Below are 25,783 nucleotides of genomic sequence, written 5' to 3'. Positions count from 1 at the left end.
CCTTAGAAATTGCTAGTACCCAGGACAGTGTCTCTAGGTTATGTCATTACCCTCTGTAGCTAACGTCTTTGCTCAGCTTTGGTTTTTGAGGTTTAGCCATGGTGATTCACGTGACTCCAGTACATTTAGTTTCACTGCTTTTTTTTCATACAAAAGAAAGTTATAGTGTACTTTTATTTGAAAAACTACCATTCCTGTTGGTGTATCTTTTCCTTCTTAATTTCTTTGTATTAAATAGAGGTTTTGATAGTTTTGGTTTACAGATGGATTATGTCCTTGTGTCTTAAAGCATGTTGTGTTTTTTTGCACAGTATAGCTCTCATATGGCCCAGTGAGTGGCAAATGATACAAAAGCTCTTTGTCGTGGATCATATAATTAAAATCACGAGAACTGAAGGAGGAGATGCAAACCCTTCAGAAACACAGTATATTTCTGAGCCTAGTAAGTATTCATACCGCTCTTGGTTTATGTAGTTAAAAGTTACAGTTTTAACAGGGAGGGAAAGAGTATGTCAGTATTGTCTTCTCTACTTAAAGATTCGTGGTAGTCCATTCTATATTCCTTAGCTGGAAAGTGTCATACAATGACCGTATTTGTATGTTTGTTGAGAGTAAATGAATTTACTTATTTGCATATAATAAAATACAGCCGTTAAAAAATAGGAGTAGTAGTTTGATAAATACTCTCTGGTAACTTTGAAATGTTCCTTTAGATCTTTCATTCTTTGATAGTAATTCCTCAGCCACTGCTATTTTACCTTTTTTTTTTTAAAAAAAAAAAAAAAAAAAACCTTTTTTCTTCTTAGAACTCTGTCCAGAATGTCGAGAAGGCTTATTGTGTCAACAGCAGAGGGACCTGCGTGAATACACTCAAGCCACCATCTACGTCCATAAAGTTGTGGATAATAAGAAGGTACCAGTCCCTCTTGTGGCCGTGACTAGTAACGATCAAGCTTGCTTTTTGACTTGTTTGATTTTCACTGAGTACTGCCTGGAGTTGCCTTTGAAGGGTGGAGCCATCGGACTGGAATGGAAAAGGAATAGTTACACCAATTCATGTGGGTCTGTTGTTTGGTCACTAAGTCATGTTCAACTCTTTGTGGCCCCATGGACTGCAGCACGCCAGGCTTCCCTGCCCTTCACTGTCTCCCAGAGTTTGCTCAGACCTATATCCACTGAGTCAGTGATGCCATCCACCCATCTCATCCTCTGTCATCCCCTTCTCCTCCCATCTTCAATCTTTCCCAGCATCAGGGTCTCTTCCAATGAGTCTTCTTAGCATCAGGTGGGCAAAGTATTGGAGCTTTAGCATCAGTCCTTCCAGTGAATATTCAGGATTGATTTCCTTTAGGGTTGACTGGTTTGATCTCTCTCAAGTGTCTTCTCTAGCACCACAATGCAAAATTCAAAAACATCAATTCTTCTTTATGGTCCAACTCTCAAATCCATACGTGACCACTGGAAAAACCATAGCTTTGATTATATGGATCTTTGTTGGCAAAGTGACGTCTCTGCTTTTTAATACAGTGTCTTGGTTTGCCATAGCTTTCCTTCCAAGGACCAAGTGTCTTTTAATTTCATGGCTGCAGTCGCCATCTGCAGTGATTCTGGAGTCCAAGAAAATAAAATCTGTCACTGTTTCCACATTTTCCCCATGTATTTACCATGAAGTGATGGGACCAGATGCCATCATCTTAGTTTTCTGAATGTTGAGTTTTAAGCCAGCTTTTTCACTCTCCACTTTCATTCTCATCAAGAGGTTCTTTAGTTCCTCTTTGCTTTCTGCCTTTAGAGTGGTATCATCTGCATATCTGAGGTCGTGGTTGTTTCTCCTGGCAGTCTTGATTCCAGCTTGTGATTCATCCAGCCCAGCATTTCCATGATGTACTCTGCATATAAGTTAAATAAGCAGGGTGACAGTATACAGCTTTGACTTACTCCTTTCCCAATTCTGAACCATTCTGTTGTTCCATATCCTGTTCTAACTGTTGCTTCTTTTCCTGCATACAAGTTTGTCAAGAAGTAGGTAAGGTGATCTGGTATTCCCATCTCCTGAAGAATTGTCCACATTGTTGTAATCCACAAGGTCAAAGGTGTAGTCAGTAAAACAGTGTGGTGTAGTCAATAAAACAGAAAATGGATGTTTTTCTGGAAGTCTTGCTTTTTATTTGATCCAGCAGATGTTGGCAATTTGATCTCTGGTTCCTCTGCCTTTTCTAAATACAGCTTGTACATCTGGAACAGCTTGTTCATATACTTTGAAGCCTAGCTTGAAGGATTTTGAGCATTACCTTGCTAATGTGTGAAATGAGTGCAGTGTACAGTAGTTTGGACATTCTTTGTCATTGCTTTTCTTTGGGAATGAAATGAAAACTAACCTTTTCCAGTCCTGTGGCCACTGCGGAAGTGAAATGAAGTGAAGTCGCTCAGTTATGTCCGACTCTTTGCAGTCCTGTGGACTGTAGCCTACCAGGTTCCTCCATCCATGGGATTTTCCAGGCAAGAATACTGGAGTGGGTCGCCATTTCCTTCTCCAGGAGATCTTCCCGACCCAGGGATCGAACCTGGGTCTCCCTCATTGTAGGCAGATGCTTTACCGTCTAAGCCACCAGAGAAGTTTACTGGCATATTGAGTGCAGCACTTTAACAGCATCATCTTTTAGGATTTGAAATAGCTCGACTGGAGTTCCATCACCTTCTCTAGCTTTGTTCATAGTAATGCTTCCTAAGGTCCCCTTGACTTCACACTGCAGGGTATCTGGCTCTAGGTGAGTGACCACACCATCATGGTTATCCAGGACATTAAGAATTTTTGTAAAGTTCTTCTGTGTATTCTTGCCATCTCTTCTTAATCTCTTCTGCTTCTGTTAAGTGTTTGGCCTTTTGTGTCCCTTACTGTGCCCATCTTTGCTTCAAATCTTGCCTTGGTATCTCTAGTATTTCCCATTCTGTTGTTTTCTTCTATTTGTTTGTTTGCATTGTTCACTTAAGAAGACTTTTCTTATGTGGGTCTGAAGTGAAGTGAGGTGAAAGTCACTCAGTCGTGTCCAACTCTTTGTGACCCCATGAACACAGTCTGTGGAATTCTCCAGGCCAGAATACTGGAGTGGGTAGCCGTTCCCTTCTCCAGGGGATTTTCCCGACCCAGGGATCGAACCCAGGTCTCCTGCATTGTGGGCGGATTCTTTACCAGCTGAGACACAGGGAAGCCTTATGTGGGTCTAGTCAGTTGTTGATTTCGATACACAATGTTGATTGAATGCCAACTGTGTGCTAAGAACTGTCTTGGGATACAGATGGTGCAGAAAACCACTGTACCTACCATCGAGACTATCTGTACCTAGTGAGGTAGGTCAAGAATAAGCCACAGATGCATAAGATGATTCTACACAAGAACAGCATTTTGAAGGAAATCTAGCAGAGTGGATCATTTGACTGACCGAGGCGGGGGTGCCCTGTTACATCGGCAGGGGGTGGGAAAGACGCCCTGGAGGAGTTGTTTTACCTGAGCCTTGGCTGTCAGAGACCCTGCCTGTGACATGTAGGCCAGGCGGGAGCGTGAGCCTGGCGTCCTCGAGCAGTAGAGTCAGTCGTCCTGTCTAGAGCAGCACTGCCTCGTGGAAGCTTCTGCGGTGACGGAGGTGTTCTTTATCTGCATTGTAGCCACCAGCCACCCTTGACTGTGGAGCATCTGAAACGCCACTGGGGTGACTTGAGGAACCGGGTTTTTATGTGGTTTTAACTTCAACAGACCTCTGTCACCTCTCACTCCCATAGTGGGCGGCATTGATGTAGAGAGAAGTTTCTCCCAAGGAGGGAAGGCGATGTGTGAGAAGGAATCAAAAATTTTAATTGGATTTTATATGTCATACCAGGGATTTGGGATCTTTGTTCAAAGTCTAGATGTAAGCCGTTGAAATTTCAAGGGCGGTCATGGTGTGATCTCATTTATGCTTTCAAAATGTCACCCTGGCCATTGTATTTGGAGTTGGTATGGACAGAACAGAAATAAGAAAGACCTCTGTAGAGCCTCTTGTATTGGTTGACCTGAAGAGTAGGTGAAACATAGATTTGGGTATATTTTGGAAGCAGGGTGTTACTGTGGACTGTTTTTGGAGCATTTTCACTATATTAAGTATGGCTCTTAGGTAGATCCTGACCCAGTTCTCTGGACACCTCATTAATTTGATTCCGGGGTTTTTGGAATTAAAGACAAAATAGATGCATTTTATTTGATGATTTTTGCCAAACTTGACATTAATTTTAGAAGGGTACATTACAGATCATTCTCTGATGATCTAGGGCTCTGCCTCAGAAGTTGAATTCAGGAGCCCTCATGACCTTGTTTGCTGGGAAAATGGATGAGTAAAAATGTCTGTTTTTCCCCTAATATTTTCTTGTGTCTTTTGTACCTCCTCGAACATGTATATATTGCTATCTAGTGTAAAATATCCAGTTTAGGAAAAGATTTCTTGTTATTTTTTAGTTTTGGTAGCGGTATTTCATCCGTTCTCTTTATCCTGTGTTAGGATAAAACTAACATGTTCAAAGAGCACAGAAAACAAGAGCGCCCGCGTGTCTTGATCCTCTGTCTGATCCATTACCTCGCCATTGATAAAGTTGTGCTGTCAAAGCTCCACCGTCTCCATAGCTTGCCTCCCTAGGGTCTGACCTACTTCTCTCTTTTCTGGCGCATTCAGGTGATGAAGGATTCAGCTCCAGAGCTAAATGTGAGTAGTTCTGAAACAGAGGAGGATAAGGAAGAAGCTAAACTGGATGGAGAAAAAGATCCAGACTTTAATCAAGTATGTGTTGAAGCTGCTCTTCATTGTTGTTATACCTTCCACTGCTCCGAAAGCAGTCACTCCAAGCTCTTGGACATCTCTCTGTAGCCTGTATGCGATGTTGGTCCTCAGGACCCTTTTTCCCCTCTTTTCTTCGTTGGGTAGCATGCTATAGCTGTCCTGATTTCTCATGAAAAGTCATGGACTATGACACTCCAGAATTAATTGCTATTAAAGAAGCGGTGCTAAAATACACTGCAATGATTAAATTTTTACCTGGAAAAAAGACTTAAACTAACTATTATCCTGGTTTGCTGCTTAATCATGGAATATTTATGTATGAAAAAATTACTAAACTCAACTTCTCTCATTACAAACAAAACACATAATAGCATTTATAATACTGGAGTTTATAGAAGAGACTTTCAGGTCTCTATAAAGTTGTTAGTCAGGTGACTAGAAGCAACATTAGTCTTTGATTTTTCATTGTGATGACCTTAAATTCTTCTATTAAAATTATGTATTTTTCGGATTTTGTTATGGTATTTCTACCCCTCTTGTTTGGGAGTATGGTTTAATAATCAGTTTAGAATCTGTTCTTCCAGTGAACTTTGTAAATCAATTTGTGAAGTTTTATATTTATATATATATTAAAATAAATACAATATACTATATATATATATAATATATTGTTCTTATTTCTGTCATTTCAGGCTTTCCTTATCAGCCCAAGGGTTGCTTAGAAAACTTTTAAAAACATTTTCAAGTGATGAGATTTTTGGGAAACTAACTTTTTTGAATGGCTAGTTTTATCCATTGTTGTCATAACTATAGCAGTTTTTAAATTGCTATTCTGTACCTCAAATGCAGATGGCAACAGATCTCCCCTTTATAAATATGATAGAGAATATTTGTCAGAGAACATTGTTTTTTATGCCATAGTGCCATAGTTATCTTTATACTTTGAATTTTCTTCTGTCTTTCCTCTCATTCTTTGGATATTGTAATACTCTTGGTTAATGTTTTAAAAATTTCATCTTGCAAAATAAAGTGTAACCTTCTTCCTTTTTGAAAAGAGTAGGTGGTCCCAGAAGAATGTCAAGTGTTTTCAGAATTTCAGACTCCTCAGACCTTTTCTTTGGAACACATTGCAGTACCTCGATACAAAGCTTCTATAATTGCTGTTTTAAATCCTGTTTATAAAATGGTGCATTTGTGTTTGTCCTTAATGGACATGAACAAATCCCCTTTCCTCTTTTCTCTAAGCTAGATCAACCCAGTTCCTTTGACTTTGACCTTATCTACTATTTAGGTTAATAATGCACCCAGTATTGGATATTACTTAGGTAATTGAAAGCCTTCTAAAACCAGTGGACTGGTTTTTGTCAGATAAGTTGGATTTAAATTCTATGGATTTTTTAAAAAATATAATTCTGGGAAAGGCTTTTAGACTCATTTTAAAATATATCTTGCTTAATGCTCAGGGCTCTTATTTGGTTGTGTTTTATATTTCTAAAGTAAAATTTTAGGTTGTTATAGATATTTTCCCTTATATTCCTAGCTGAAATTTAGGTCCTATTTCACAATTGAAAAATACTTGAGTTTTTTTGTTTTTTTTTTAATAGTTGAGATTGAGAAAAATATTACCAGCTCCCACATTTTTTCTTTTTTTGAATTGTTGAGATTGAGAAAAATGTGTCAACTCCCACATTCAGTGTTTCTTATGTTTGAATCACCTGTGTGCCCCTTTAGACTCACGGCGAGAGCTGAATCCAGCCTTGTGCACGTCCTAGCCAGTGACTGTCACCCTCAACAAATGCTGTTCTGTTTACCTCCTGATCCTCTCTGCTTTGTGAATCTCTGGCGCTCCATTGATAATGAATATGTGGCATCTGTGTCCATAGTGACCCCGAAACTGCTCTGATTATGCACAGCTGACTCTCAGTGAGAACTGTGGAGACCAGAGCCGGAGCCTGGGGGTTTACCTCATCCAGATTTAATTAAACCAGGGCAAAAGAGTGTTTTAAAAATCTTGTTTCATTCATTCCGTGGCTTGGTTAGCAGAAGAATCTTATCTGGTTGTTAACCTATTGATGAGGCATTTATTAGAGTATTTTAGAGAAATATTTGGTTTTCATCTATTATTTTTTGCTTAAAATTAGTACAGTATATATTACATATGCCGGTACTTTTTGCTCAACCATCTTTAAATTGTGCCCATCATGGCATTTCACCTCTTAAGTTCTTAAATCAGTTCTTATCAAAAAAGGCAATATCCTGTTTACCTGTGATCAGATTTCTTCAGCTATCCCATATGTGCCTTAAACAATTTTTCCTCCTCAAACCAGCATGCAACCAAGATACACATTGTTTTATATCACTTCAGACTTTTTTCCAGAACAGTTACCTTGCCTCTGCCCCCTTTTCTTTTCCATTTTGACATTGACTAGAGACCAGTTCCTTTTCTTGTACTGAGCAGATTGTCTCACATTCTAGATTCAGCTGATTGCCTCTTGTTACTCCTTTTAACTTATTTCTCTCCCCTCTATTTTCTGTGATTTACAAGCTGGATCTAAATATTTGATTAGTTTCAAGTCAAACATTTTTGCAATTTCAAAGGCAAACCTATATTTTTTAAAGGCAAACCTAAGATTTTTAAAGTTCTCTGCAGTTTATAGTTAGCATCTGTGTCATTCACTAAAAGAAGAAAATGTTTAATACACAGATTAGGATTCAATGTACCATAACTGTGTTTTTCCGACTTAAGGTCAGACTTTCCCTTCTGCTTTGTTTCCTTTTTCTGGCCCCCGCCCCCCCCTTAAATGCCCTTTTTATGATACACGCATTTTTACATCCTGGAGCTTGTATGCAGTTCAGGCAGTTTAATTTTTTCAGTTTTGGTCTGAGCCTTCTAAGAACCTTCAGTGAGCTCCTACTCACAGATGGAACCGAATCTCAAATGGTTAACATGCTGATACAGTGCTTCTGCTTGTGTTGTGAAGTTTGGGCAGGGTCATGGTGTGGGTAATTTCGTTGCATTTCTCTGGATCTCTGTAGAGCAATGGAGGAACAAAACGGCAAAAGATCTCCCACCAGAATTATACAGCCTATCAGAAGCAGGTCATCCGGCGGAGCATGCGGCACAGGAAAGTTCGTGGGGAGAAGGCGCTCCTTGTTTCTGCAAATCAGACACTGAAAGAGCTGAAGATTCAGGTGAGGAAAGTACAGCCTCTTTTTAATCATGCCCTGCACTTAGAGGACCTTCGCGAGTTTCTGCTTTGCACCTAAGTATTGAGCTGTTGGGAGGGGGCATTTTTGAGTTTAGAATAATACTTGTCGGGTCCCCAAATTCAAATAACTCTTCCTTTAGAAAGAGCTTCAAAGTTTTCAAAATTAGCCAAGAATCTGTGAAGAGGGAAGTGTTTTGGGCATTGTGAAGCCTTGAGCAGTTCTGAGTAGCTTTCCAATAATGAAGAGAAATATTGGCATCCATTTAATGGTTCATTTTAGATCATTTCTAGTCTCATCCCACTCCACCCCTCTTCACCCCCATTGCTTTTGCACATCTAGGCAGTGGATGAGTGATGAAAGTGCCTCATGGCATTGTTTCCTGGTAGCAGCACGAAAGTACTGTAAATGAGGATGCCAGTGGTACATCCCAAAACCCAGGAAAGAGGCTGATACATTCAAGATGTCCGTGGAAAAAAAAAAAAAAATTTGGCCCCTTATCTGTTTTAGTCCCTGATACAGATCCCAAAAGTTGACCCAGTTTCCCTCTTTGCTACTTTCATGTGGCATAGTTTACTGGTTATGCATTTTTCCTTGTGCTGATATTTATCGTTGTAATTGAGGCAAAAGTATAGGCTTCCTTTGAGGGTGTTCTGTGTTCCAGATTGTCCTGGGAACATTATTTCCCTTGGTTGAACCCATGGCTCTGAAAATAAATGTGTTGGCGTAATATCTTTATTCTGTTATTGTAGCTTTTACATCTGAGAAAGCTTGTTTCTGTCACCAGCTTTCTGCTTGCCAGTGGTAAACCTCAAAACATTCAAAACCTTTAAATTACAGGAACAGCCCCTGTGGATCAAGACATTGTCAGAGCCTGTGCTGCCTTTATTGTGGACTTGCCCTTTTAAAAGAGTAAATCAAAAGTCAGCAGAAAGAGCCTCCATCTTGGGGCATGTTACCTGCACAGACGAGCTGTCAGAAGGCAGCAGCTCTGCGCAGGAAACCCCCTGAGTGCGTGTCTCAGATGGCCCCTGTGCCGCGTCCTTCCTCTCCTCTCCCTCCCTTGCGTGGAGGACCACTGTGACCAGACAGTCACAGGGCAGTGAAACGTAATTCCCCCTCAGCACTCCATGGCGGTGCTTTCAAAACCTCCCGGTAGACGGGACCTTTTTGCCCGGCCACCTGAGCACTGTTCCAGCTGTGGTGGGCATGCGTGTGAGCCTCAGCTGGTGGTGGTGGGTCAGTTTTCAAGCACATAGTGCATGTTTTGTTTCACGGCGCCTCTTCCCTAGGGTAGACCACATTTCCAGGTTAATAGGATAGCGACCATACCCATTTATAGTTGCTTAATTCATCCACCTATGAGGCCATAATGTAAATGAAGTACAAATTCATCCCTTTTCTTAAAACATCTTCAGTATTTAATTGTTTTATTCCATGTTCCCAAAGATGGATTTTGAGCGGGTGGTATTGCCCGCCTTAGGAAGGAGGAAATTTTCCTAACTTGCTTATTGCATTTCCTCATTTCAGCCAATAAATACCCCTGCACGCACGCACGTCACAGCAGGCAGCATGAAGCTGTAGGAACAGAGCTTTCCTTGTTCCTGTTAGGCTTCACACAGACCTGTAGAATGCTAATTCTCCTGAAGCATTCTCTTTGCACTTAACGGTTTATGAATTATCATACTGCAGGCCATAGACTTCCAGGCCCTTCTTGGCCTGTTCTCGCACTCTGAAATAGCACTTTCCCCTCACTAGGAAGCACTGTTCATCTTTCACACAGCTCTTCCGCAGAACCTGTCTGGCCTTCAGTTACACAGCGTGCTTCTCCCTTGCGACCTCTGCCGGCTCCTGGATATGCTTTCTGCCACATCCCCACTGTGTGGTTTGTTGCCTCTGGACCTCTCTGGGGTGGGATTACTCCTCACCGTTATAGTTCCAATACCTAGCACAATATTCAACACACGGTGTAATGAATCTTCATTAGGTATTGAATGAATTGAAATGTCCTTGTCTGTGGGCTCAAAATACAAAGTATGAGCCTCCACCCGTCCGTGAACGTTCTCGTGTCTAGAGGTATTTGCTGTTTGTCCGTTCTCTGCGATGGCGCACAGACGTTGCCTACGTTAAAGTTGATAGCAGAACACCTTCTCCACCGCTGTGCTTTCTTCTTCCTGGGTCATGTTTATGAACCCGGAGCTGCTGCCTCTGCCTGATGCCCATGTGCTGGGCTGGCTTCGGTAGAACTGTCCTTTCTCACCAGAAATAGGCTCAGTTGTTCCACAGAAGGATCGGCGATGATCCCTGTTTAATCAGCCTCTGCTCCCCACTCAGGGCCTGAGGTCCTTTGGAGAAGTTCAGTTATGAATCTGGCCTAACAGGGAGGAGGCCAGGGTTGTTATCCCTCTTCTTATTTACTTGTGTGCTGTTATTTAAAATCACTTTTCTGGTCAGGGTCTTCCCAGCTTATACAGCTCTTGGGCCCAATTCTATGCAGACGTGGGTCAGGGCTGCTTGTTTTGTTTTTCTGGATTTTTTTCAAAGAGCAGAATCAGTGCATAAAAGGGTAGAATGATTTCCCTATAGCATCGTGGATATTGGTATAACAAAAGATACGTGTAGTGGAGCACATTTAGTGACTATGTAACTCAGGTGTTCAGCATAATAAAATGAATACCCCGGAACACACCCAAGTGGAGAATTAGAACGTATCGCTGAAGGTATCTATGTGTGCCTCCATGAGCCCAACTCCTCCTTACTTCTCACTGGTATTTACTACCTGGATGTGATTTAAAAAAATTTTTTTTTTCATTTTTCTGCATTTGAAAATAATGTTTAACACTTGGCTAGAACTGGGGTGGAGTACATGGTCCCTACCCTTAAGAAATTCATATTTGACTCCTAGAGGCAAGACTCAGTCTAAGAATATGTGGCAGTCCTAACGGCTAAAGTTTGTATTCCAGACTGCTCACAGAAGGGAATCAAAGAGAAAAGTCCAGACAGCCTGCTGGTTAATTTAGAGATGGTCTTATGAAAGAATTTAAAATTGATTTGATTATTAAAAGGATGTGGGACCTGGGCACAGTGGGAGCGACCGTAACAGCTGTGCCCACGCCTTGTAACCAGAGTGACTGTCAGCCCAGCCCCACCTTCCACTTCTTTGATTTCTCCGCACCCGCACCCACCGAGGGGTTGTAAGATGCAGAACAAAAGGACCTGGGGGTAAACTGTCTCCTGATTCCCTAACAGGCCTCCTAAGGATGTTCCCAGATACATTGGGATTACAATTTCAATAGGAATGAAGCAAGTGGGTTGATTGCAAACCGTAGTATCTTTTGTATTCTGAAGTCTTTTATTTCTTCCTGAGAATTATTTATTCACACAGGGTATTAAGTCTCAGTATTTTGTTTTATACAAACCTTTGTTTCTTTTATATTGGCACAGATCATGCATGCGTTTTCAGTTGCTCCTTTTGACCAGAACCTGTCAATTGATGGAAAGATTTTAAGCGATGACTGTGCCACCCTCGGAACTCTAGGCGTCATTCCTGAATCTGTGATTTTGTTAAAGGTAAGGAACGGCTCTGTACCTGAGGGATTCAGGGGATTCTCCTGTGTAAACTGGGTGCGGTGGTGGTTACAGTTCCCAGGTCCTTGGCAGGTGTGGTAAGAAGCTACTTCTGTGAGTCTGCTGCCTCTCTGGGTGAGCCTCAAGAGACTCGGTCATGACAGTCACTGGGTCTTGCGGGCTTTTCATAATTCTTGTTTAAAATAATCTAGATTTAACCTCCTCCCTAAATTCTGGATCAGTGAATTACTTAACTGTACTTCTACCTATTAAAACATCCCCCCCTCCTCAGAAGTACCAGCTAGTTAAGCTCGAAAAGAAACATAAGACTCAAGGCTTGGCCACAGTAATCAAAATACTTTTGGTTGGCTTAGTGAGATTCTTATCCAGGGCATGAAAATTGACCTTGGAGAGAAAAGGTTTAAAAGAGGTAGGTGTGTTTTTAGAAACCCGGGGCTTCTGAGACTTTGTCACGGATGAAGATTCATTGAACCAGCCTGGTTAGCCCAGGTCTACTCTCCCTCAGGCAGGGCCTGATTGTCACTGTTGTTTCTGGGTGGCTAGAAGCATCCCCCCTGCATGATGTGTTAGAATATTCTGCAGGTTTTTGAACTGGGGAGTATGTTGTTCGTAGGCAGAGCTTCAATTCTGGCCAGATAAAGTCAGGCCCTGGAAGTGGTGATGCGGGTCCATATCTGGCCCTTCACACGCACACACACACGCCCCTCATCCTGCTCCCCGCCCCCTCCCTCTGCTTGCTTTTCTTGGAACTGTAGGTTCTGTGAAATTAACTCTGAAAACCTGTTTTTTTTTGCTGAATCAGAAGAGCCTGATCTAAAATCCTAGAAGCAGCCTGTGTCACTAATGGGTTTGCACTTCAGGTGGGCAACTGGAGTCTGTATTGGTTGTTGTCCTCTTTGCCCTTGAAGCTAATCCTACCATAAGCTTTGACTCAGCACTCGCTTCTGCCTTTAAAAGGACATGGCTGTTTTATTCTTGATGGTGGGGAAGGATGAAAATGTATTTTTAACCTAATCGGCATTTTTCAAGGACCATACTGATTTTACTTCTCCCAACTCACGCTGTCATCATTGGCACCTGAAATCATATCCATTAAATGAGGATATTTGAACCCTTCTGTATCTAAAGGTGTTTGAGGGGCAAGAAAGCAATGCCACATCGAGTGTGCAGTCTGTGCAGTTAAGGGGGTGGTGAGTCTCAATCCACCATTGACAGGGCATCATTTGTTAATTGTGGACGTCGCCAGCTCTGGCTTGAACCCTGTTTTCCCCTGGACAGTGTTTGTGTCTGGGAGCAACATACTGGTCAACTCCGGGGCCAGCCTTTTGTGTTAGGAGGTTGGGCATTCTCATCCTGGCTTCCATTCCCTTGCGGTTTTGAATTGTCTTCATTTGTTTTCTAGGCTGATGAACCAATTGCAGATTATGCTGCAATGGACGATGTCATGCAAGGTAAAAGACCAGTTTGTTTGGGGAATTTGTTGAGGTACTTGTTCAATGATGGTGGGGTTTTAGTTATTGAATCTTTAGTCTATGGTGTTCTTACTTTTAAGCTTGAATAAAGCTTCTCCATGCTAAGGTAGAATCTTAAATAGCTACTGCTATTTAAAGAATGGTATCTATGAAAATTTAGAAAATGGAGGAAAGGGTAGTATTATTTAGTTCACTGTAGGAAACTGAAACAGATACAAGCCTGCAGATAGAAGAGGTCAACGAAAAGCAGAGCTAATTCAAATTGTGGGGCCTCTGGAGGTACACAGGAATTAGATGCCGCAGGTGCCTTTGAGCATAGGAGTGAGGTCTGAAGCCAGAGGCAGGTCGGAAGCTGTGTAAGAAGCAGTTAGACAACTCACCACCTCACAGATCCTCACAGCCCTCCCCGTTATGTCCATTCAGTGCCTCTCCTTGACCTGTGGAGTTTGTGTTTCTTCGAAGAAATTAAACGAGTAAGGTGAGAATGAGACGTGTCACTACCAAATAGGGAGACCAGGCCCTTGTTCAAACACCGGCGGCCCGTCTCTTACCGCCCACAGGGGAGGGAAGAGCCTTCTCTGGGGAAACCAGAGCAGTTCCAGGAACCAGCCTACAGATACTTTTTCAGAAGTAGTTCATCTCCCAGGTAACCTTTGGGTGATGCCCACCACCGCCCACCAGACAGTTTTGAGACATCTTTTTAGTCCCTCACACTTCTGTAGGTGGAAGTGGACAGCCTGAGAACTCCGGACAGCAGGGCAGAGCGCAGCGTGGAACCGAAAGACATCAGTCAACAGGCTGAACAGGAAGTAGACAATGCAGGAAGGACAAGAAGGCTTTAAAAGTGACTGTAAACAATATGAGAGAGAGCAAATAAGAGTCTGTATGTTGGGAACATTCAGAGAACAGAAAACAATTCATGAAACTAAAAACGGGAGCACCAAGGCCCGGGTACAATTGAGGGCAAATCTAGAGATTAAGATCCTAAAAACATCTAGAGGTATGGAAGGAAAAACCAGTCATAATCCTGAGATGAAGAGTCAAGGACAAACCAATGGGCCAGTGCCCACAAGAGAGTGAGGAAGTGTGAGCTGCAGTCTGAAATTCTCTGACTAGACTATTCTGTTACACGCATTTGGTGGCTCTGTGAATGTAAGGCCTTCAAAAATTTCTTGCTCACCTACCGTTTACTCTGGGAGGGTGTACTCTGTTAAACGAGAGTAAAAAGAAAGAAGTCAACAGTGGAGCCTGAAAACAGGGATCCAACACAGGAGTAGATGCCCTAGAAGATGGCAGGGGGGCAGTTCCAGGAGTGAAGCGCTGCAGTGGGTGTTGAGCACTCCCACTCCAGATTGGAGCATGTTCCCTGGGAAAAGTGGAAGTGACAGATGACTGTCTTGTGGAGTTTACCCTTGAATCGGAGACGGTACAGAGAAAATGAAAGATAAATAATGCAGCAGTTACCAACCCCAGAAAGACAGAGACACACCAGACAAGAACGATCACCAAGGTGCCCCCGAGGGTTCAACCATGGACACTGTTAAGGAGTAAAAAAACAGCGTAAACACTGGAGATTGGCTTAACGACAAAAAATACCAGTGTGTCCGGAGGATGGTTAGGGGCCGTGTGTTACGTTAGAGGTGGTTCTGTCTTTGACTGAGGAAACTATTAGGTATTACCAAAAATTATGAATTAGCGACATAAGCATCTAGAAATGCAGAGGTTAAATACCAGAAGACGTGGCTGCAGAGGCCAAAAGTTGTTCCCTGTAGAGTGTGGACAGGAGGCAGGGGCCCCCCACCCCTCCCCAGTCACGCAGAATGTTGGCTCCAGTCACATCCCTGGTTCTCCCAGTGTTTGTCTTTTTCAATGATGCATATGTATTGCTTTGATAAAAATGAAAACAAAGATTGTCATTTGATATTATCCGTAACTTCAAAGGTAACCTTTATAGGTGAGTAAGGTTATTAAAAGCTATTTTAAACTTTTCATCCTTAGGCATTGAAGTGAACTTACTGCTGTCTGTAGCAACAGTCTTTTCAATTTGGAATTCTTTTTTTTTTTTTTCCTTCCAGTGTGTATGCCAGAAGAAGGGTTTAAAGGTAAGTTACATTTGTCATGTTTTGTTCATGAGTGTCACAGTCATACTGTAATTTTCTATTAATGTGAAGCCTATAATTTGATTTTAAAATTTAATTCAATCTGAGTCTCATGACTGAAATTAATTTTAGTTAAATACATTTTTTATTCAAGCTTCTTCATTATCTGTATCAGCACTCAAGCCTCAGATCGGGCCTGTGTGTTAGATGTATCTACTGCCAGCTGTCCACTGTGCTTTTCTGTCTCGTTTTGGGGTGAAGTTGGGCACTTAGCTAGTGGCGTTTTCATTTTTATACTTAACCTTTTTCCAGTTCCTCTTATCAGTCCCATCCTAGAGCAAAACAGTTTGTAACTGATAAGAACTAGAGGAGAGGAATCTGCTGAACATTAGGTTCAGTGAAAAGGTTTCATTTCTCTATGTAGGATTAAGCTATCTCTTGGATTACCGCTTTAAATGGGTAAACAGCGATGCCTTCTCCTGCATCCTGGCCACTAGGGTTGTGCACACAGTTGAATTCCGACCTTTGACTTTTACAGATTTAACTGTTGCCATTTTGATTCTTTGTGGCCTAGTCCAGAGGTCCCTGACAGGTTGTGATTTTTGAATCAAATACCAGGGGTTCTTTGCGAACGAGTGAGTCAAGCTACTGGCCTCAATAAAGCCTCCCTCTCAGTGCAGCTTTTTGTCTACAGATTCCTACTGCAAAGAAACTCCCAAAGTGGTTAAAACAAAACAAACAAAGCAGAACTGTTTTGTTTTGTTTTGTTTTTTTTTATGAAAAACGGCCACCAAATGAAAGCTTCAATAAAATTTGATTACCTTGTGTGAAGATAATGCACAGGAGTCACATGGCTTTCAATAGAAATGTGCTTTTGCCGAAAGCCTGGAGTCTGCTGATACATTTTCTTATTTTCAATGTCAAAGGGTTTCTGTGCTTACTCACTAAGTTGTAATATTCCCTGTTGGTGATGCAGATGGGATACTTGAACCCTTAACCTTGCAGTTCACAACTGTGCCTCCACATGTGTTTCTTTCCCCAGGTACTGGTCTACTTGGACATTAATCTTTTTGAACACTTGCTGACTGCTCAGAAATGACCAGAAGGGAAGAGGAGTTTGACATGTTAGGGCATTAAAGAAAAGGTGGATTTAAGAATTAAACCATTACATGACTCTTCCAAAAGGCAGAAAACCATTCAAAAAAGTGACTGTCCCAAAATGCCTTATGTCAAATAAAGCAGATTGCACTGAAGGCCGTCAGACTTGAAGGAAATGTTTCAGATTTTATATTTAAGGGGGGTGGTGGGAGGGAAGGGGCCAGTGAGAGGCTGAGCAGGTTTAGTAGCAGTATCAGTAAATCATGTTTACATATGAGATTTATAGTCGCGGGAGGGAATACAGTTCCGTCCTATTTCCTTGCTCGAGTTTCATACCAGATGCATTGGTCCATGAAGAATTTGTATCGCAGTAGATGGGACAGCATTCTGCTCTGAACTAAAAGTGATTCTTTAGAGACATAACCTGCTTACCAGTACCTGTCTTTGATTCATATTTTACTTTCAATAAAGCATGAAAGTGAAGAACTTGCTGTAATTGTGGGAAAGTGTCTTCAGATCAGACTCCTGTGTCAGCCCCAGGGCACCCCCCTCACACGCTGCCTGTGGTTGGTCTCGCTCAGTATTGGGAAGAGGAGGTGGCACCTGTGTGTCTCCTGCAATGAGCCAGGGGCTCGTGTGTCATTTTTATCTCCCAAGGCTGTTCACTTTCATGCATTGCAGAAGGGGTGGCGAATGTATTGCACGTGATAGCATCCTCCAGTGCTGCTATTATTCAGAGGAAAGTGAAAGTTGCTCAGTCGTGTCCGACTCTTTGCGACCCCGTTGACTATACAGTCCATGGAATTCTCCAGTCCAGAATACTGGAGTGGGGGAGCCTATCTCTTCTCCAGGGGATCTTCCTGACCCAGCAATCGAACCGGGATGCACTGCAGGCGGATTCTTTACCAACTGAGCTATGAAAAAAAGCCCATTATTCAGAAGTGGGAAATCAAATAACACCTTGCCCTTTGGAGAAATCTGACCACCTTATCAGAAGCGTAAAATGGCCTGAAGTCCATTTGGATGATAACACAGATTTTTATATATAAAGTTTCATCTTCCCAGCCTCCAGATCCCATCTCTGAATCACACTCCCCTCTCTTCTCTCTTGCTGTGCTGCATAGCATGTGGGATCTTTATTTCCTGACCAGGGATGGAACCCATCATGCCCTCTACATTGGAAGCGCGGAGTCTTAACTACTGGACAGCCAGGGAATTCCCTCACTTTCTCTCTTTTTCAAAGCATTCTTCTGAAACGCCCAGAAAAGATCTACATCACATTATTTAACAAAGAAAAAAATGTGTGGATGGAGTGTGCCCTGTTCTCCAATTCAGGATTATTGTTGATTAGCAACATAGAAGCAAAACAGTATTCTTGAGACATCTTAAGATTTTCAAATGGAATTGAAGACTGGAGCTTGTTTCTCTGTTTTCTCTGAGTATGTGCGTACTCTAGAGTTTGGGGCCGAAATGCTGACTCAGACATCTCCCTTGCTAACACTTTATTTAGCCTGGGGTTTTGCTTGGCCTTTTTTTTTTTTTTTTTTTTTAACCCCTTCCTTTTCTGAAAATTTAAACTGAAATCCTGGATGGGGGAGGCAGGTTTCAATTTGAGAACCCGTAACCTTGGCAGCTGACTCGATGGACATGAGTTTGCGTAAACTCCAGGAGTTGGTGATGGACAGGGAGGCTTGGCGTGCTGCGATTCGTGGGGTCACAGAGAGTCGGACACGACTGAGCGACTGAACTGAACCTTGTCAGCATCCCTTTTGAACAGCTCTTTTTTTATCAGAGTAATTGTGGCAGTTTGGTAACGTTACAACTCCTTGCCTGTGTTTTCCCTCTGTGTTTGCAGTCTCTAGTCTGTGCCCCTGAGGAGGCAGGGGGTGTTTTAACGAGTCTATGTGAGTGTACCGCACACAGGACCCTCAGAAACCATGCATCCTTGGAACCTGTGGGTCCCACCCTGAGGTCGACACAGGGGAAAGAAGGACTCCTGGTTTAGGCCATGAACTACTCTTCTGATTTTAGATCGCCCCCGCCCCACCCCCACCGCCACCCGATGAAGCTGAACATAAAATAACATGCCAAGCACTGCTCCTTTCCCAGGGTAAAGACCTGTGTGTGGTTCATTTAGGGCTTGAGGCAGCTGCTTCCTTCTCCCTACTAAGAAGCTGTTTGGCCAGACAAGGTTCTTTCTGAGGATTGACATAAACATGTCAGTAGTCCCTGGAAATCTTATACCCTTTCCCAGTTTGCTGTTAATCTGTTTCCAGTGTGTTACTTGAGTCTTTTTCCCTCATGCATTGGTACAAAATAACAGCCTGTGATAAAAGTCTTTAAGGCTGATAAGCCAGTACTGGCTCCTTTGTTAACTTTGCAGAATGGGTGGGAGTGGGATGGGCTCCCCCAGCCTAACCGCGTTCTACCCGCCCAACTCAGAGTGATGTCTGTGGCCCCCGTAGGACCAGCACCACTGTGAAGATTTATTAGAAATGCTTAGGCCCCAGAGCATGCACAGGCCACCCCTGCTGAGAAGCCTTGGGCTGGACTCTCCCAGCCCCAGTCCCCAGAGTTAACGCAGTATTGCGTACATATATTTTGTGGCCCACATCACCACCTCACCATTTAGTACAGGGAGAACAGGTACCGCGTGGAACCTAAAGTCCATTCTTGCCTTGTCTGTGCTGATGGAGATCAACTGTCTTCTCGGCTGATGAACACACTAAGGTGCAAAGACTCTCCATCAGGTTTCTCATGTCTGGTATGTGTTCGTTTCTGTCTTTTATTATTATTAAGAGTCTTCTGTGAAAGGTAAAATGAAGCTTGAGGTCACTGCCACCCCCTTCCCCTGTTACATTTCTTTCCATGCCTCAATCCCAATCTTACCGGTGCCACATGCCATTCTGGTACAAAGTTGTGACCTCCCTGGGGTGTAGGTCACCATTTGGATGTCTTCATTCCCAGGGGGAGTATCTGTATTAGTTCCGCGTATTAATGGAGTTTGTTGGCTAGAATTACAGTTAACCTTTTTGCCCAATTAAAAAAGAAGTGAAGGTCCCTTTGTTTCTGTGATGTCAGAATCCAGACCCAATTTTTTATTCCATTTTTAATTCCTTTTTTCGGGGGTGAGGGAGCTTGCTGCAAAGCTTCTGAGACTTTAGTTCTCGGACCAGAGATTGAACTCCAGGCCCATAGTGGTGAGAGTGGGCCACCAGGGAATTCCTTGCAATCTGTTAATACCCTAAAGATCCAGTTGGTTGGTCTGTGTAGTCATGGGCTTGCTGACCAGACCCTGGTTAATATTTCAAGTGAATGCTAGGATTGAATAACCCATTTTAAATACCCAAGAGGTGATTTATGTCTATCTAAACAAACTGCTGAGGTGAAATAAGCATTGGAGCCTGCCTTTCCTGTTTCAGAATCACGAAGGAGTGTCACATCCTTTCTCTCTGGCATTTGAATGTTCAGTTTATTCAGTGTTACAGGGGACTGGGACCAAAGTTCAATCTCAAGAACAACCCAGCATTTTCACTGTGAGAAGATTCTCACCCCTTTGCCAGTGGCCTGTGTGCCTGCCACCCTACTACCCCAGGCGCAGGCTAGATATCACCACCTGTTTCTGGTTGTGAAGACTGGCAATTTGCCACCCCCAAAACCCAGGCAGTGTGTAGATATCAATTTTGGCTGGGGATTTGATTATTAATGAGTCCTTTATTCATTAAAATCCAAGTCACAGACCTTTGTCAAAAGGTAACACTTTGGCATTTCACAGAGCAACAGAGTCCTGAGGGCCAAAGAACCTAGTAGGGAGACAGAAAACTCCATCATGAACATTTGTGGGTTTTTTCCAAGTCTAGCTTTTGAGCTAATTGGGCTGAGGAGTCTGCTAGCTGTTCAGATCGCACCTGCATGTGTAGGCGAGCATTGGAAGGGCATGTTTGAGAATTTGGGTCACCATGCTGCAGATAATCTCAGCATTTACCTCGTAATTAAGAAAAGTTACTTTACTTTGCTTTGTCTTCCTTTCTGTATTATCTCTTAGAGCAGTATTTGCCACTTTGTTTACCCTTCCACACTGAGAACCACACAATAATATATTTTTGTTGGAGTAAATACTTTGTATCATTCTTTGTAAGTTGACTTTAGCCTTTGTGAGGAAATGCTGTGGAACCTTCCTCAAGTCTTCAAAAAGAGGTCTTGGAACCACAGAGCCAAGAGAACTTGAGAACATTCCTTATGCTGGAAGCCGTTGGAATTTAAATAATGGCTGGACAGGTGTGTTTGGTCACTCTGTTACATAAATATTTCCTCTTGGCCCATAAGGAAAACGAAGCTAATGGACAAACAGTAAGGCACCTTGACTGTTTATTTGTGGAGTCACGCTGAAAGGAATTCAAAACACGTTTAGAATGAGTGTTGACGATTTATGCCTTTGTGATGGGCAGGTTCTGCCCCAGAGCAGCAGCTTCCGGTGTCTTGACTGTCATTGCCAAGAACATCAGTCACAGGTGCCATGAGCCTTGGAGGCAGAGCTGCACAGGCGGGAAGCAAAGCAGAAGGCTGTGGCCAGTGCTTCAGGCCCCTTTCTGACCTGAGAATCATGTTTTTCATTCTTTATTTAACCTCTTGAGACTTCGGAATAATACTTGTCAAGAGTAGAGTCCAGGGAACAGGTATTTCTTGTGCTTCCGGGGGAACTTTCCCAACAGATAAGCCCCAGGACCCGTTTTATCAAATGACTGCAGTGTTACTTGCTTTACCATATTACATTCAGCACTTTTAAAAAATGCATGTGTTTCAGACAAGTTAGTGACATTTGTTCATATGGTAAGAGTTAAGTATCTTTTCTGAGGCTCGTTAGATTTTGGGAAGAGGTTGTAGAATTGATCTTGTGAATCAAGTCACCTTTGTCACTTGCCAGGAGTTGTCTGGCCTTTTCTAGGGGACACTTCTGCCTCCAGCTTTGAGAGCTGCACCGGCTCATTACTGGACTAAGCCGCGGCTGTGTTACCCCCCTCTCCCCACCCCGACCCCAGCAGAGATAAGACCACATTCCCTGAAGAAGCGGATCCCGCTGCCAGATGGGCTCCATCCACAGGCACCAGAGACGCGGTAGCTCCTCTCGCTGCGTTTTCACACCTTGCCATCCCCCGAAGCTGTCTCAGTTCCCCTGAAGTTCGTTCTGAGAGCTTGTCCAACATAATTACTGTATTGATCTCAAATAGAGGGCATCATCTGTTCTCCCCTCACATGCTTTAAGAAAATAAAAACCCTGCTTTCAAGGATCTGGCTGAGATTGCACAGGCGAGGGCCTTTGACGTGAGCGTGCTCTTGGTCAGAGAAGGACCCAGCCTCCTAACAGCAGTTGTAACGGCAGCTTGATTTCCAGATCGGCATTAGTGCTGCCAGGTAAGGCAGGCCCTGGGCCACAGGAAGTGGGGGGCCACGCCCCGAGGAAGCCAGAAGGCCTGGGCAGCGGCCGCCTGGGCTGAAATGCTGCCGGCTGGCACATGGGCCTCTGCAGGCTTGGATCTTGGTCTCCCCTTCCCCCATTCTCTGGCATATTTGTTTGTAACCGAGGGAACAATGGACTGCTACCGGCCCTTTTTATGATCCTGGATAAGTATGTTCCCCTTTGTGCCTCAGTGTTGGCTGTAAAAGGAAGTTGGGTGTAGAAATTGTGAAGATGGTGGGGCCTCACCTCTTCACCTCCACCCCCAGCCCCACCCACTGCCTCCAAGTCCTGGGAGTGTGTTTGAGAAATTGCCCCAGTAGACCACCTCTAAGGGACTTGTCTTCTGTATGTGAGTCTTTGTGTTTGGGGTTTTTGCTGCACCTCCCATCTGTAGCATGCACTGGCTCTGGGTGAAGGAGGCTTCGAGCCATGCTAGACTGTCTAGAACTAGAGTGAGTTATTTATTTTTATCTTAACTGGGAGCCAGAGTTAGGGCTTTGCTGGATCCTACGTCTGTACCTAAAACCATCTCCAAATCTCAGGAAATGAATCAACCTCGTTAGCGCTGGACTGTTCTAGCTCCCTGAGGGCAGGGGTCTGGTCGTTTTCCTCATCCTGATACAGCGTGGCACAGACGTTCCCAGCAAGGAAGAGCGGACCCCGGGAAGCTCTTGTCCAGCCACAGCAGGGTCCCTGGCGGGGAGTTTTCCATTACTTGCGTGCCATCCCCACCTTTAGGCTTGACTCTTTTGTCCTCAAGACGGGGACTTCCTAACTGTGTTCACGATTGTGATCCAAGAGTGGCTCCTCCTGGGTGGCGTCCTCTCTGCTGCGTGTCCGGCATTAGCAGGGCAGCCCCCCCGAGAAAGACAGGCCTCAGGACATTCCTTGACTGACATGCCCTGGAGCTGACTCCCAGTCCTCACCTAGTCTTGCTCTCACTGGAGCAGGACTTTGTTCCAACCACCCCTGCAGCCCACCCTCTTCATCAGCCGCTCCTCAGCCTGACTCGCTGCTTCGCAGACAGCACACTTCAGGGAGCCAACCCTCTGGAATTTTCTCCCTCTGTCCCCATCCTCATCTTTCTGATCTGGCCAGGGAGGGGCGGAGGGCAGAGAGGAGAGTTCTTTCCATTCCCATTTTTTTGACTCCCTTGTGCATTATTCCAAGTTTACTGTTGTACCACCCACATTTTCACTCTCCAGCCTTCTTAGACATCAGATTTTTTTTTTTTTTTTGAAGCCAGCTCTCATTTTTCAGCAGTTGGGAGGGAGGGCAGGCTTGGTGGCTGGGTCGCAATGTATTAAGTGTTTGGAAAAGAGAAGGCTTGTGCCCAGAGGCAGCCATGCATGAGTGGTCAGTTTTGAGTGGTTTGGATTGAAATAGGGCAGAGAAAGCAGAGCTCTGGGGCCTTCATCCAGTCTTCAGTACCCAGGCTCCGTGCCCAGCCCCCTACTGCACGTGCCTGCTGCCTGCTCCCCAGGGCCCCCGACAGTCTCCGCACATGGCCCCCCAGGACACTGGAGAGATCACAGGCCGCTTGCACTGAGGTTTTTCTGTAAAGAGGAAAGTGCTGTAATTGAAGAGCTCCTTGGTTATAAAGAAGAAAGGGAGCCTGGCAGGAAAGAGCCTCCTTTCTGGGAGCTGCTCAGCCAGAGTTGGGTACTGTTCAGCCCCTTGGAGCCCATGGGACCGTGGGCCCTTGGAGAGCTTGGCGTTTGCTGGTCCAGATCACAGCTGCGGCTCCTCGCTCAGTTTGTTTCCATGCTGCCTCCGCTTCCGTGGGGCCCCTGGCTGCGGCTCACGAGAGGCATGATGGCTCCACCCTGGAGCCCGGCCCGAAGCGGTACCCTCAGCAGCCCTTTTCCAGCTGGGAGCCCGTGGCCTGTGTCTCACCACCTGGCGGGGAAGAGGGCTCTTTTGGAGAGCAGCTGGAGAAGCTGAACCAGAATCTTGATGGGAATGGAATTCAAGGGTCCTTCCTGGCACCATGTACAAAAAGAGGATGGGAGGAGGTGTGGTGCTTCGGAGAACCCTGGAGTTTGTGGGCCCTCCCCGAGAAGCCCCGCTTTGCTCTAGGCAGCTCAGCCCACTGCATGCTGCCCAGGAAGGGCTTTAGGATCTCAACCATCGTTTCCCAAGTATGACTCAGTTTGATTTCACCCAGTGTCTCCCAGGACCAGTGTCCTGCACAAGACTCCCATGTGAGGCAATTGCTGCGCTACAGAATCCCTCCTCAATATCCCCAGAAGCTCCTTGACCAGTCTCATTTGACTCCTTCCCCCTTATTAGAGCTTTGAATCAAACTATAAAGCCCGGTGCATCCTGAGAAGGATCCAGGCTCAGGCCTGCAGCTTTGACAGGAAGTCAGATGCCCCCCAGGGGTTGGGGTGGGCATAGAGTGAGGCTCTATGAGAGGGCTATAGAGGCTCTATAGAGGGCTGCTCTCAGAGCCCCTGCAGTTTTCTTTCTTCCTCAACAGACCTCTTCTGCCAGCACTATTCAAAATGATGTCTCTGGGACCCTCCCTGGTGGTCCAGTAGGTAAGAATCTGCCTGCTGGTGTGGGTGATGCAGGTTGGATCCCTGGTCCGGGAAGATCCCTCAGGCCACAGGGCAACTAAGTCTGGGTACCACACCTACTGAGTCCTCATGCGCTGGAGCCCGCGCTCCCCATCTAGAGAAGCCCCTGCAACGAGAAGCCGGCGCGCAGTGGTGAAGACCCAGCACAGCCAAAACTATTTAAAAAAGTTAAAATAACGTCTGTGGCCTTATAGCACCAGCAGTGCTGCGATACTTTATTAGAAATTCAGACCCAGGGAATCTGGATCAGGCCACACCTGTGCTCTTTGAAGTTCAAGGCATCCTGAGCTGGGAACTCTTTCCCACCCATGGCTGGGGTGAGCCTGCTGATGAGACCCCAAAGGACTGGAAAGAACATGGACCCCATTCCTACATCCCCTCTGCCTTTTCAATTTTTTGGGAGGGTGGGGTGGGGAGGTGGGGATGAGGGTGAGGCATGACCTGCAGTTCCCCCTTAATTCTGATCTCTCTTGACTGGGGTGAGAGTCTTGGCAGGGAAACGGGTCCCAGCACAGTTGGTCGTCAACACTCAGGCCTGCAGATCTCATATCTTCCAGCAGCGGATGTAAGCAAGGCTGAAGGCCCCGTGTCTTTAATGAAATGAATCCCCGTAGCTGGGAAAATGGAGGTGGAAGTCATTTGTTAAGCACACAGCAGGTGCTCAATAAATATGTTGAGTAAGTGAATACAAGACCTGGAGGCTTCCCTCACGGTTCAGTGGTACAGAGTCCATCTGCCAATCCAGGAGACACGGTTGGATCCTTGACCTGGGAAGATCCCACATGCCTCGGAGCAGCTAAGCCCCTGTGCTACCGACTGAGCCTGACTCCACAGCCTGGGAGCCACCCACACAGCTTCTGAAGCCCGCTGCCCCAGGGCCTCTTTCCACAAGAGAAGCCTGCGCACCACAGCTAGAGAAAAGCCCGGGCGGGGGGCGGGGGGGGGGGGCACCCAGCAGAGCCAAAAATAAATAAAAATGTTGCAACAAGAAAAATGAAAGCAAGACTTGAACCCCGCCCCCCCCCAAATCTTCTCTGTGAAAAGGGCCTCGCGCACCGCCTGATCTTGGAGGGTAGAGGCATTGGAAGTCTGTCTCTACCCCTTCAGCAACCTCAGTTTCCTCACTTACTAGAGCACCACGTGAGGTCCAGAGGTCTCAACGATCCCCTCTGAAGTCAACTTTCTGCGTGACGCGGGCCTGCCAAGCAGCCCCCACACATGGTCCCCCCACGCTCCAGCCTGTAGACACCGGGCCCGCGTCCTCTGTTCACCTAGAAGTCTTGCCCCTTGGAGGCGAGTCCAGTGCGTTGTGGTCCCCGGCGCTGCTCAGGTGTCCTCAGCGTTGCTGCTCCCGCGCCGGTGACCTTGGGCCCCCGTCTCTTCCCTCTCTGCGCCCCGGGGGTCAAGTTGAGGTCATCTCGGGGGCCCCTTCCTGCCCGGGTTTGCACTCCAGCCCTGATGCCACCTGTCTCCT

At 44.9% G+C, this 25,783-nt stretch overlaps 1 protein-coding gene across 5 annotated transcripts in view; it reads left to right on the top strand.

Annotated features, from left to right (window-relative positions):
• The window catches only part of USP48 (ubiquitin specific peptidase 48), a 73,426-nt gene extending 56,666 nt beyond the window's left edge, over nucleotides 1-16,760 (top strand). For 4 of the 5 annotated variants that reach the window (XM_043444962.1, XM_043444964.1, XM_043444961.1 and 1 more), the window contains 8 exons: nucleotides 312-442; nucleotides 807-913; nucleotides 4,701-4,805; nucleotides 7,842-7,997; nucleotides 11,457-11,582; nucleotides 13,003-13,051; nucleotides 15,148-15,174; nucleotides 16,214-16,760. In XM_043444962.1, coding sequence (XP_043300897.1) covers nucleotides 312-442; nucleotides 807-913; nucleotides 4,701-4,805; nucleotides 7,842-7,997; nucleotides 11,457-11,582; nucleotides 13,003-13,051; nucleotides 15,148-15,174; nucleotides 16,214-16,236 — 724 coding nt within the window. In that variant the 3' untranslated portion in view covers nucleotides 16,237-16,760. The remainder of the gene's footprint in view (nucleotides 1-311; nucleotides 443-806; nucleotides 914-4,700; nucleotides 4,806-7,841; nucleotides 7,998-11,456; nucleotides 11,583-13,002; nucleotides 13,052-15,147; nucleotides 15,175-16,213) is intronic. The other variant, XM_043444963.1, reaches the window with a different exon arrangement.
• Nucleotides 16,761-25,783: the final 9,023 nt, after the last annotated feature.

The sequence above is a fragment of the Cervus canadensis genome, chromosome 24 (genome assembly GCF_019320065.1).
Source record: "Cervus canadensis isolate Bull #8, Minnesota chromosome 24, ASM1932006v1, whole genome shotgun sequence".
Classification (NCBI taxonomy): domain Eukaryota; kingdom Metazoa; phylum Chordata; class Mammalia; order Artiodactyla; family Cervidae; genus Cervus; species Cervus canadensis.
This window is presented reverse-complemented; position numbering and strand designations above follow the sequence as displayed.